Source organism: Astatotilapia calliptera, chromosome 9 (genome assembly GCF_900246225.1).
Source record: "Astatotilapia calliptera chromosome 9, fAstCal1.2, whole genome shotgun sequence".
Classification (NCBI taxonomy): Eukaryota; Metazoa; Chordata; class Actinopteri; order Cichliformes; family Cichlidae; genus Astatotilapia; species Astatotilapia calliptera.
This window is the reverse complement of record NC_039310.1, coordinates 27770489-27784071: the sequence shown is the minus strand read 5'-3', so window position 1 is coordinate 27784071 and position 13583 is coordinate 27770489. Positions and strand designations below refer to the sequence as shown.

The 13583-nt window shown below is 41.5% G+C and overlaps 1 protein-coding gene across 1 annotated transcript in view; it reads right to left on the bottom strand.

The window, feature by feature from the left end:
• Nucleotides 1-610: 610 nt before the first annotated feature.
• Nucleotides 611-13583, bottom strand: part of LOC113029417 (zinc finger protein 420-like) — a 34249-nt gene continuing 21276 nt past the window's right edge. Inside the window, exons 3-4 of the mRNA XM_026180281.1 lie at nucleotides 1509-1973; nucleotides 611-1183 (exon numbers count right to left, since the gene is read on the bottom strand). Coding sequence (XP_026036066.1) covers nucleotides 611-1183; nucleotides 1509-1973 — 1038 coding nt within the window. The remainder of the gene's footprint in view (nucleotides 1184-1508; nucleotides 1974-13583) is intronic.

Sequence of the window (13583 nt, the reverse complement as noted above, 5' to 3'; positions counted from 1 at the left end):
CCGAGCCCTCCATGTGTTAATCAAGAAACTGCTGCTGTGCTACATCCATAAATAATGAATAAATTAGGAGCTGAAGCTAAAAGGACAGTTTATTTGTACCATCTTCATGTCAACACATTCAAGAACATCACAGATGAAAGAAACATTAAAAACTAACTTTTTCTTTCAGGTGGTTTCAGAAAAAACAGAAACATCAAACACCTCCAAGACTCTCTTTGAAAGAACTAAAAACCTTTATTCTCATGGTCCAATCATGAGTGAACTCCCCAATGAAGCCTTGTGTGCTAAAACATGTCAGAGTTTTAAAGGTTAAACATAAGTTTCCAAAACGTTTTGCTGGAGAACAATGAACTATTTGACTGAGTTTCAATTATTTACAGACGAGCAAAACCAGGACAGAGAAAAAAGGACAAAACTGACTCAGTAAAACGACAGAAAATAAGATCCCATGTAAATCTGTATTATGTAGAAGTTCAGCCCAGCAACCAGTTCAGTTCAACACAAGTTTAAATGATTCTATCTGAACTCTGTGGAGCCTGATCTCAAGCTTTTTGAGTCTGACACTGAAACCAGAGGATCTTTCTGTCTCTTCAGATTCACTGTGATCCAGTTATGGGAGTGATTTCAGCCCTGAGTGATCACGCTGATGTTTGCACAGAGCAGACAATGAGGTGAATGTTTTGGCACATTGGTAACAGTGAAACAGTTTATTAGTAACGTGGGATCGTTTGTGTTCGGAGTATGAACTGAGATTCCTGAAGCTCTTGTCACACTGGTCACAGCTGTAGTTTCCTTCCATGTGTGTACGTTCGTGCCTGTTACGATTACCTGAATCTGAGAAGCTTTTGTCACAGTGTCTGCACTTGTATGGTTTCTCTCCTGTGTGGACTCGTTTGTGTCTTTTAAGCTCCCTTGCAGTGGTGAAGCATGACCCACACTGATCACAGAGGTGCTTTTTAACCCCACTGTGAATCCGTTCATGTCGTTTTAACTCAGTTGATGTGATGAAGTTTCTCCCACATTCTTTGCAGTATTTCAGTTTGTCTCCAGTGTGTCTACGTTGATGTGTTTTAAGGGTGGCTTGCCGACTGAAAGTTTTTCCACAAAGGTCACAACGAAAGTCTTTCCCACCACCACAGTGATGACAGGGTTGAGAACTGGATCCATCTGTGTCGCTCTGCTTCTAAACAAAGACACAAAGACAGTGTAAGTCAGTCCTTCAACATTTTTATCCTGAACGTCGCCTGAAATAAAGAGCATCTCTGCAGACGTCCAATTACATTTGACTGTTTCAGTTAACACACTCAGTTTACTGGGCTGCAATAACTACAATACTACCACCATAATACTACAGTAATACTAAAATCATAACTGACATGAAAATCTGAATAATCACTCAGAGCTGCTTTTCCATGCAGTAGAATTGCTAACATGCTAACACAGTTTAATGAGCAGAGTTGTTCCAAACAGTCAGGCTAAAATGACAAGATAACAATATAAATACATACCTCACAGTAACTGCACTTGTAGAGTCTCTTTCTGGTGTGGATCTGTTGGTGTTGTCTCAGGTAATGTGGAGCTTTAAAAGTCTTCTCACACAGGTCACATTTATAAGGTCTCTCCTCAGTGTGGGTAAACATGTGTTGTTGTAACTGTGCATCTGTTGTAAAGTATTTGCCACACTGTTCACAGCAGTACACATCATCTCTGGTGTGAATGCGTAGGTGTATATTTCGGTTCCCTCTCTGGCTGAAAGTTTTTCCACAAATGTCACAGCTGTATGCCTTAATTCCAGAGTGGGTAACTAGATGACTCTGTAAGCTACCACTGTGAGTAAAAGCTCTGCCACACTGATCACAGCTGTACGCTTTAACTCCACTGTGGATGAGTTGGTGTGATTTTAGGTAACCCTTCATGGAAAAAGACTTTCCACACAAGTCACAGCTGAACGGTCTCTCTCCAGTGTGGATGACCTGATGCTGTTTCAGTGAACCCTTCAAAGCAAAACCCATCCCACACTCGTCACAGGTGTGTTTTTTCTCTCTCTTTCTTGGTTGAGGTTTGTCGGCCTCCTGAGAGCGCTGACTTCTCGCTCCATGTTGGTCCTGCAGTGACAGAGATACAAACAGAGGCAGTGAGTGAAATGCAGTCGTGGAACAAACTCAACCTTCAAACTCCCTCCATTAACACTAGTTTTAAACCTGAAGGTGGAGTGTGGCACCAAACACCTTAAAGGTCTCTTATCCCCACCTGCTGGTAGTTCTAACACATTACATGCAACCTGCTGTTAAAAATAATTCATGACTTTTAAAAAACACTAAAATCATGCCCATCCCTCCTGCTGTACACAGATATATAAAAATGTATACATATATAAATATTTAACAGGTCTATACTTTTTTATATTTCCTGTTGCTGTTCCCTATTATATATATTTCCATAATTTTCTAATTTATTCAATGATAATAAATCAAATGTAACAGTTACCAGCCTGGTTCAGTGAAGGAAAATGTCAGAGTCTGATTGTAGCCTCAGGATTTCTTTAAAACTTTTACTCCCTACACATATCTGTATTTTCTACTCCTTACATTTTCAAAACAGGCTTGTTACTTTTGGTTTAAGCCATTTGAGGAGAGTAATGTCATCGCTGCAGGCATCAAACATCAAACTGATTTGAACCTAAACAGTAACACATGAAAGGCAATCCTGATCGTGCACTAATCACCAGGGTATGAAACATAAAAAGAGATGAAAGAGGCAAAACTGTGTGCAAAACATAGTCAAGAGTTAAAGTGGACCAATGTTCTTTTTTGGCACAACACCTGAATCACTGCAGGTGCTCATAAGTTGCCGTCACGGTACTTCAGCATCCAGCTAGCAATACAGAAGATGAGCAAGAATAAATGGATTCATATCTTTTAAGTGGCAGGTAATTTAAAACGCAGCATTTCTATCAGCTCAAAAAACATCAGCAAACACACAAACTGACAATAAAAAAGGGTGTTGCTGGCTAAAGGTCCAGCTGCTGCACATCACAGGGAGAGAAAAGAAAGAGAGCTAACTTCACTCAGAGATGGAGAAAGATAAGACACACAGGACAGGAGAGGAAGAAGAGAGGTTAGATTTAAAGGGAAGGACTGCTCAGTGGGATTTGATCAACTGGAGATTAAAGTTTACATGTAAGTCCTCATGTGTTGAAATCAGATATTGGGTCTGTACATGTGACATTGTTTTTTCAGATTATGAAAGATGCTGCAAAACAATCTGAGGCAGATTAACTGTGTTATTTAAAGACTGCATGTAGATCCTCTGCAGGTTAGTGCAGGATAAACAGGTTCGTTTGCTGAACTGTGATGGATTTAAAGTAAAGAACAGTGTGTGACTGGTGCACAGTGACTGTGGTGCTCATGTCACAGTTAGATTACATCAAGTGTAGCAGAGATTCATTTAAACTGAAGCTCATGATGCTGACATTCATTCACTGAGTTCCACCTTCATACCAACAGTATAGTGTCTAATATAAAGACAGTGTACTGTCAGTGTAGAGGATGGAAATCAGCCAGGACAGCTCATGAAACATCTGCTGACATCTGGTTGAAATCAGTTGTGTACATCCACAGAGAGCAGCAGGTCAGCTGATCACAGCCTGTACTTTAAGAAAATCTACTGGAGCTCTCAACAGAAATTATTGTGAGCTGTGATTCTTTTCCCCACGCTGAGCCACTACAGCTGATTTTAGGGTTCCCACCTGCTCAATCCCACTTTAACCTCTTCCCTGCTCATGTTCCTGTTTAGAGGCAAAGTCACCCTCTACAGTGTAGGCAACAGAAAATACACACATGTTTTATTTTCCTTCATTTTCTACTTAACTGATTCAAACAGAGAACCTTTATTAGAAATAAATAGTTTGTACTTCATTTACTAATATTATTTTATTATTACATTAATAAAGCACAAGGTTCAGTTAGCTTTGGATAAAAACAGGTGGTAAAAATGTTCTTCAAGGAGCTACTTTTACTTTCTTACTCTGATTACATTTCAGAGCCCGTACTTTTCCACTTGAGTAAACAAGTTAAATCAGTACTTCAGCTTTTGATGGCATATTTGATGGAGTACTTTTTTACACTAGTATCTGTCACCTTCTGTGTTGAGCTCATTGTTTCCTCTGTAGTGACTCAGCTGAGCCCAGATGGCTGAAAATGTTCCTCTGCTGCTCCGTCAGACTCTTCTCCTCCTGCTGATCAGCTGGGACACAAAACAGATCTTTGTTAGGCTCCACACTGCACTGAAGAGTCAAAGTGTCTCATATGTTCATCTGACAACACAATGGACATATTTTAGTTTCCCTTTCACCTTCATGTTTCCCTCTCACCACATATCTAAACCAAATTCATGACCAGCAGCTTTTACAGCTGTGGCTCCAGCAAACATCAGCTGATAGTACAAAGTAATATTAAATAAATTCTAACAGCTTATCAAGCGTAAGCGTGTTGATGTTGTTTAGCACGACATCCGCTGTTTTCCTTTCTCTGGACGCCTGCCATTTATACAGCCGTATTTCGCACATGACTATGAAAGGCAGAAGAGGAAGTAATTACTTCTAATGTAGACAATTCGGATGATATAGGTTGTGTCCCAATCCAGCGACCGCACGCTCCGGAATACGCATTTTGAGACCTATTACATCACAGCGACGCGACGACAGCTGTCCCAATCCGCAGTGTACTCCAAATGCGCCGTCGATTTCCCCAGATTTGAAGTGTGGTCCGGTGTACACTTTGTGGTCCCATATATCCCACAATTCATAGCACGGCAGTGGGTGTGGAGCAGTGTGTGAGGAAGAGGAGGAGCCAGCAGCAGCTGACAGATGGAGAGAATAGACAGACTGTTCCCTGTTTGTGAAGGACTGCTAGGAAAGTTTAAAATCACTAACTGTGTGTCCTGAATCAGTCTTATTAGGTAATGTTCAAATAATGTTATCATCCCAGTGTTTTCAGTGTGGGAGAAAGTACTCAGGGCCTTCAAGTTACACACTATGAAAGGCAGCAACAAGTTTAATATTCAGAAACCTAAAGTATGTATCAGCAGCAGAATGGAGCTAAAAATAAATGTTTGTTTCAGTTCTATGAAGCTTTGAGTATTTTGCATTAGTAGCACTGCTGTGTTTGTTGCATCATATTTCTGTAATTGTTTATATGCTTTATATATTCTGAGCTAAGTTGATCTATAGTGTTACATCATATTCTATAAGGATGTTATGTGTTTGTATACTTTCTGCCCAGTTTGACCCATTTAGCAGAAGTCAGCCTGTTTAAGGCTCTGATATCTATTCTGTGTGACTTAAAGCAGTTATGACATGGTATCAGTGTTGGGTGTAATGCATTACTAAGTAACGCGTTACTGTAATTAAATGACTTTTCCACTGAAAAGTAGAGTAACTGGTTACTGTTCATTTTTAGGTATTTTAATTACAGTTACTTACAATGTACTTGCGTTACATTGTTTAAACTCGCTGAATATCATTATTTAATTTCAATAATTTATCTTCTAAACATAGAAGTAAACTCTGTAGTGCAGCTGCACGTCATTTCGCGCCAGTTTGCTGCGTAGTCGTATTCTACAGCGGAAGATGTCGGACTCGGCTGAAGCGAGTGGCGGTTTTATGAAATGGACATATTCCCGTCACTTCACTTTTCTGAAACAAGCAGAGAAGAACATTACAGTAATATGTAAGCTATGTCCTGGGGAGAAAAAACTATCGGCTGCTGTTAATAGCGCGAGTAATCTACTGAAGCGCCTGACACGAGAGCATAGACGAACACTTCTGAGTGATCCTTGTTCATCATCCATGGATAACACCGCGGCAACTCCTGCTAAGCAGGCAAAACGTGATTTTACTTCAGCAGCACAGAAATAATAATAATAATAATAATGGATACTTTATTGATCCCCATGGGGAAATTACTTGTTTTTTCTCTGCATTTGACCCATTCACTCAGTGAAGCAGTGGGCAGCCCACTAAGCAGGCGCCCGGGGAGCAGTGTGTAGGGACGGTACCTTGCTCAGGGGTACCTCAGGGTAGCCGTTAAGTGGATTCGAACCGCCGACCTTCCGATCATGGGGCGACCACTTTACCTACTGAGCTATCCCTGCCCCAGAAAGCGTCTGAAGGTGAGCTTAAAAAATGATTGCGGGCTCCATTGTGGAAGCGATGCTACCGCTGCGTACTGTAGAGTCTCTGTCTTTAAAAAAATGTACTTATTATTTAAAGAGTTTAATTTCTATTGTCCATTGACTATTACTAAATATTAAAAATAATAAATGACAGATTTAGATATATTTTCATAAACTATTAATTTACCACATCAATAAACAGCATGGCAGGGCAAAATATTTTTTCTAACATGGCAACCTTTAAAAAGTGAAAGGAGACAGAAAGACAGGTGAGAAAGAATAAAACTTAACTGACTTTTTGATGCCATTTTACACAAAGTACTGGTGCAGTATCTATAAAATGTGGGAAAATACTGGCATCATGTACAGTACTATCTTCTGAAGAAATTATGTTGGGACCCTGAAAAAAATTACTATGTACAATAATGGATTTCTATACATTTGACATCAGATGAAAACTTTGGTTGTAAGATTCGGATAACTATTTGTTAAAAGCGAGAAATTTTAAACGAGAATAAGAAAGAAAAGTATTTTTTGTGCCCTCCTTTTCTTGTTAATGCCCTACCTGGCCCCCTGGCAAAACTTTGCTAGATCCGCCCCTGCACAGTTACCAGCTGTCAGCTACATAGAAAAGGATCCTCGTGTTATTTGTCTCTCAGAAACAGTTCATAGCTTTTCTTCAACCCATTCATGTAAACCTGTTTCTCCATCACCTGTTCAGCTCTGATGATTCAGTAAGGACATCTCCTGGTTTCATCTTCATGTTTTCCTCTCACTAGATATCCAAACCGATATCATGACCAGCAGCAGTGGCTCCAACAAACATCAGCTGATACTAGATATTAATATTATATAAATTCTAACAACTGCTTATCAAGTTTAAAGGCGCTTCTGCTGTTTAACGCGACCTCCGCTAGTTTCCTCTTTCTGGCGCAAAATGGGAGGTAAATAAGCAAGAGAGACGGGACTTGCAGCAGAAACGCCGATCAGCTGATCATTGATCAGTTTCATGATTGAAGTAGCAGCAGGAGAGGGAGGGGGGAGAATGAGAGAAGAAGAGGCAGCTGACAGCGTAAAGACGCAGAATAACTCCAACTTTTTGTCTTTGTTTATTGTAGCTGAAGTACGGGACAAATCGCGTTTATTTTCAGCTCAATACCAAACGCCTAATATTAACTCTGAATACCAGAGGATTCCGTTTTTTACAGAGGTAGGCGACTCTACTAACTAACCTTATGAATAAAATAAAGTTCACCAGTAACATCATAGCACCCACCCAGCCACCTCGGGTCTCTCCTCCTCCGCCCCTTTCCCTCATCCACCTGCTGGCCTCCACCACTTGCTAATTTTACTGAATCTGTAAAAGCTCCACCATAGCCACTACCAAACAATTGAGTTATTTTTACACGTCTGCCAGCATCTGTCCAATCCCCCACCTTTCACTGTTTACAGGGGAAAAAAGACAACAACAAAAAAAATCGGCCCATTTAAAACGAAAAACTTCCATCGGCCCACCGGTGAACACCGGGCCAGTCCAGCTATGTTGAGAGCGGAAGCAACACATTGCAAGCAAGCGCAAATGCAAAACTTGAGCGAGAGGGGCTGCTATTGTGTGTGTGTGTGTGTGGATAATAGCAAACACTGAAATACATTTTTCTTGCACTCAGCAATGAATTTTGCTCCCTCAAATTTAGCTTTTCTTTGATCAAAATAAATTTCTCCTCAAAATGCAACACTTGCACCTGCAATTTTTTTTTACGTGCGTTAGGAATAGTGGTACAAATATAACACCATACTTATACACACACCCAGCTGTGGTTTCCTGTTTTTGCTACATTCTGGAGAGCCTCGCCTTTAACGGTCTTCTCCCACCCCCTCTCACAGAGAGCAACAGAAAACTTCATGAACTCAGATCAATGTTACTTTGACACTTACCTCTAGATAGGCCGGAACAAAAAACTGAGAAACAAACAGCAATGAGCAGGAACTCTTTAGTTGTGTCCCAATCCAGCAACCGCACCCGGCGTTGGTCGAACAGATGTGTGGCAGTCTTGCGCTTCAGGAGCTGCCAAACCAGCAAAAAAAAAACGCCAAATGTGTCATCTGTGACACTTGTGAGGTTATCTCAAACACACTCCGTCAGTCTTGATGCTGTTGAACAACAAAATGTTTAAAAATGTGGCGAGTTTACCTGGTGATATCCTCATTTAAAAGTGTTTAAAAACAGCAAACAATTAACACCACGCCGACGTTGTTCACAGGACAGCAAGAGTAAACGATCGGGAGACTCTTGTCGTCGTTATCGTGGTTATTTCTCCGGTTTCAGCGTTTTTGCTTCACAGCTAAAGCCAGCAGTTTACTTTGTGCACTAACATGGAGTCGAGTCAACCAGCGCCACCTCTGGCCAAGTGCCACAGCCTACAGCCAGATCAACCTGTGACACACATCTGCAGCACGTTTGAATTCGTGTCATGCACAACACATTTGTACCTTTCAATTGTGTCTGTTTGTGCGTCATGCAAATAAACCTTTGAAAAGAATGAAATGACACTAATATTTCACTAGTGTTGTAACATCACATGTCGTTAGCGTAGTCTGTCTGTGACTTTTCTCTGTGAACAAACATTTTAGAGTTGGTTGTTATATACAGTCTGTATAAGTGTGGTTAATCTAATAAACATTTGTAAGGAGATGGCAGTTACTGTGAATGTACAGCAGGTGATTAGTAATAAACAGTCAGACAATGACTCTGACAATCTCATTCAGTCTTGCAGATCGAATGCACCTTCTGTGGAAAGTGGTACCACACAGTGTGTGTGGACTTCCCCTGTGCAGAAGGTAGCTACAAATGTTGTGGGTGCTAAATAAACAGAAAGAATTGATCCCTGTTGTCTTTGCTTACTGATTGTTTTTAGCGTTGACAATCCACATTGCTGGCATTGCATCTTTCAACATGTTTGTGGGTAGATTTGGATGTACCAGGGGTAAGTGCAGCCACTCAGCCTCTACTTAATGTGATCCTAGAAACAGGTGCAGATGTGTCACAAGTTAATCTAGTAGTAGGCTGTGGCACTTGGCCACAGGTGGCAGCAGTGGACTGACCCCCATTTGAAACTGCTCCAGCTGCTGTGTGATAGTGGATCTGCTACAAATTGAAGATCATAAGCAAGTTTTGGAAATGAACCCTTGTATTATGTTGAAGAACAAACAATTGACATTGATTTTGTTGTGGGTCATTCTGACCCATACTGTGTAAATCCACTCAGAATTATCCAAAAACTGCAATAAAACAATAGCACCTTTATTTTCGATTAGATAAACATGTAGAACACAGACATACAACAGTTAGACTTTCCATAACTATTTTAGGAACAATTTGGTTTTTCGTTCTTACAAACACATTTCTTTTGAACTTGCCCAACGTTCTCAGTTTTTCAATGCTCAACATTTTCTATTTTGTCCACATGATGGACAGAATGTAACTGTGTACTTTCTGCAGATGTACTTCTTGCATTTCTCACAAAAAGTGCTTGTTTTCAAACAGGAACCTTCCTAACTAAGATTTAGAACAAAAGATTTCTACGTCTCCTCCAGTCTCACAAACAGATGACAAACCAAGCGACACACCTGAGTCACTGACTTTCTTATATCCACTCACTCTCACTGGCTGTTTATTACTAATCACTGTGTAACTGCTGTGAATTCACAGTAACTGCCATCTCCTTACAAATCTTCATTGGATTAACCACACTTATACAGACTGTATATGTTGCCCCCCTGGTGTGACAGGTGCCTGGGAGGGGTGCGATCCTAGATCCCACAGCTGTGTATTGAAATAAAGAGGCACAGATCATGAACTTGTTTACAATTCAACTGCAGGATTTATTCTGCAGATTTGCCTCCCAGGGGGGTTTTACGCTCCTCCTGGCCGCTATGCGCCACCTAGTGATATTTTTTAAGTAATGCCATGGAAGATGTAAAGTGTAATTAGAAAATACTGAATCAACACTGAACGATATAACAAAGACCAAAATATAACTGGGGTGTTCCCTTTTTTCCTTGTATGAAGGCATAAACTGAACTAACATCCCCGTAAGTCTTTTTATCTCTTAACTTTTTAACTATTAGTGTAATCCAGATTTACCAGCCACACATTTCAACTTTTAAACACATATGTTAATCTTTTACATATATAACTCTCCAGCCATGTTGATGGATTGCCTGTATTGGCTGGAAATATTCATTTCCAGGGAAAAGACACAGACAGACGATGCTTACAGGATGTGATGTGACAACACTAATGAAATATTGATGTGTCATATTTGTCCAAGGTGTACTTCATTGTTATGGAAAAAGAGAATATCAAAATCATAATGACCAATTGGAGTGGTGATTTCTATGACTTTGTGTATATAATTTGGAATTTTGTACAAATGTAGGCCAATAAGGAATATATGATATCATTTCATTCTTTTCAAAGGTTTATTTGCATGACGCACAAACAGACACAATTGAAAGGTACAAATGTGTTGTGCATGACACGAATTCAAACGTGCTGCAGATGTGTGTCACAGGTTGATCTGGCTGTAGGCTGTGGCACTTGGCCAGAGGTGGCGCTGGTTGATTCGACTCCATGTTAGTGCACAAAGTAAACTGCTCGCTTTAGTTGCGAAGCAAAAACGCTGAAATCGGAGAAATAAACCGTGCGAGGGGAACGATAACGACGACAAGAGTCTCCCGATCGTTTACTCTTGCTGTCCTGTGAACAACATCGGCGTGGTGTTACTTGTTTGCTGTTTTCGCGATCGCGTCGCGCATGAGGATATCACCAGGTAAACTCGCCACATTTTTAAACATTTTGTTGTTCAACAGCATCACGACTGACGGAGTGTGTTTGAGATAACCTCACAAGTGTCACAGTTGACACATTTGGCGTTTTCTTGCTGGTTTGTCGGTAGCAGCTCTGCCACACATCTGTTCGACTAACGCCAGTTGATCTAAACGCCAGTAGATCTGGAACACCGGCGGCAGTAGCGGTTTTAGACACGGGCGGTATCACGGGCATCGGCAAAAAAAAAAAAAAATGCTGGTACTCATGCTGCCCCGACGTCTGCCAGCGCATATTGGGAATGGCATGAGCACCGATCGGTTTTCTATCGCCCATTTCCTGCAGCCACTGTGGAGCTCCACAGTAACCGGATACACGTGACCTCCACAGTAGCCATAAACACGCATGGATACCGTGGAAGTTACTGTGAGTGGTTAATAAGTTAAGTCATGGTGAAGGGAAAGTGGTGGTTTTTCGTTTTTTGAGAAGTACTGGTCTCATCAAGAGGATCTGGGGATTCAGGAGTGACTGACGGTTAACAGCCAGGAGATCGCAGTAATACAACAGTTTTGGATGCAAGCTGCCGTTAAACTTGACTGAAGAAGAAGAAGGAAGGTACTGTGGAGCTCCACAGTGGCTGCAGCCAGGTGCTCTTATAGACTTGGGACACAGCTACAGAGTTCCTGCTCATTGCTGTTTGTTTCTCAGTTTTTTGTTCTGGCCTATCTAGAGGTAAGTGTCAAAGTAACATTGATCCGTCCAAACTCCGATCAATTTTTAATTGGCCCGCAAGTAATTTTATAAATACAATAGAATATGGCGCGCACTTAAACTTTTGCTTCAGTTTGTTGCACTTCTTAGTTTTAACAACAGGGGGAGCTGCTGTTGATCAAGTCAGTTGCGCCACCAAAAAGGACAATCACAGAAGAAAGTTACTAAACTTGGCAGAACCAAAGAAGCGAAAGGTAGAAAGTGAGTGCAGAAAATTTCAGACACGGTGGGAGAGTGAATATTTCTTCAAAGAATTCAAAGGGAAGTGTATCTGTTTGATCTGCACTGAAACTGTGGCAGTTATGAAAGAGTATAATGTACTACGTCATTATGAAACCAAACATCAGGCCTATGCATCCTACACTGGTGCTGAGATGGAGCAGAAATGAAAGCAAAGGGTAGCTCTCCTGCAGGGTCAGCAACAATGATTTTTTTTCGTGCTCAAATTGTCCAGGAAAAGGCTCAAATAGCCAGCTATGAGGTCGCCCAACTCATCGCAAGACATGGCAAGCCTTTTTCAGATGGAGACCTCTTAAAACACGGCCTCATTAAAGTCACCGAAATAATGTGCCCGGAAAAAGTGCAGGACTTCAACAACGTCAGCATGTCCAGAAATCCAGTTGTGCGACGCATTGATGACTCATCAGCCAACATTAAACTGCAAATGTCTGATAAATCAGAATCAGAAATCAGAATCAGAAAGGGGTTTATTGCCAAATGTTGAGCAGGTTTACAACATTAGGAAATTGCTGCGGTGCTTCAGTGCAAACATAGTGTCATAAATTGCGATTAAATAGACATGAAAAAATAAAAGTAGGAATAAGAATTAAAAGTGCTACGTAGAAAGATATGTGCATGAGATATACATGAGATATACATGAGAATAAGAATTAAAAGTGCTGCGTTGAAAGATATATACATGAGTGCAGGTGGTGATCAGTGCCAAACATGGAATCATGCAGTGAACACAGCGTAGGGTCATGTGTTAGTGGTGGGAACAGTCATACGGTTATTGTTCATGTGTCCAACAGCAGAGGGGAAGAAACTGTTCTTATGGCGAGAGGTTCTGGTGCGAATGGACCGGAGCCTCCTGCCTGAGGGGAGCAGGTCAAACAGACTGTGTCCAGGGTGAGAAGGGTCAGCTGAGATCCGAGCTGCACGCCCCAGTGTCCTGGAGGTGTACAGGTCCTGCAGAGATGGGAGTCTGCAGCCGATCACCTTCTCAGCAGAGCGCACAACACGCTGCAGTCTCTGTTTGTCCCTGATAGTGGCTCCAGCGTACCAAACGGTGATGGAGGAGGTGAGGATGGACTCGATGATTGCAGTGTAGAACTGCATCATCGTCCGTGTTGGCAGGTTGAATTTCTTCAGCTGCCTCAGGAAGTACATCCTCTGCTGGGCTTTCTTGATGACGGAGGTGATGGTGGGCTCCCACTTCAGGTCCTGGGTGATGGTGGTACCCAGGAAGCGGAATGAGTCCACAGAGGTGATGGGGGTGTCAGTCAGGATGATGGGGGGGAGTGGGGCTGTGCTGTGCTTTTGATTTTTACTCCATCGCATGCGATGAGAGCACCGATGCCACAGACACCGCACAGCTGCTATTTTTTTTGCGGGTAGTGGACGAGAGCACGAGCGCTTTAGGTGAGTGAAAAATATATTCAACAGTAACCGTGTGTTAATAAGCATGCATGTGCAGGTACACATGCTTCAAATATCAATAATGCGCATCAATTCTGTTTTTCGTATATGCGTTTTTCTTGTTAACACACAGACTACACATCGCTGTAAAACTCACATGCAGTCAGCTGAT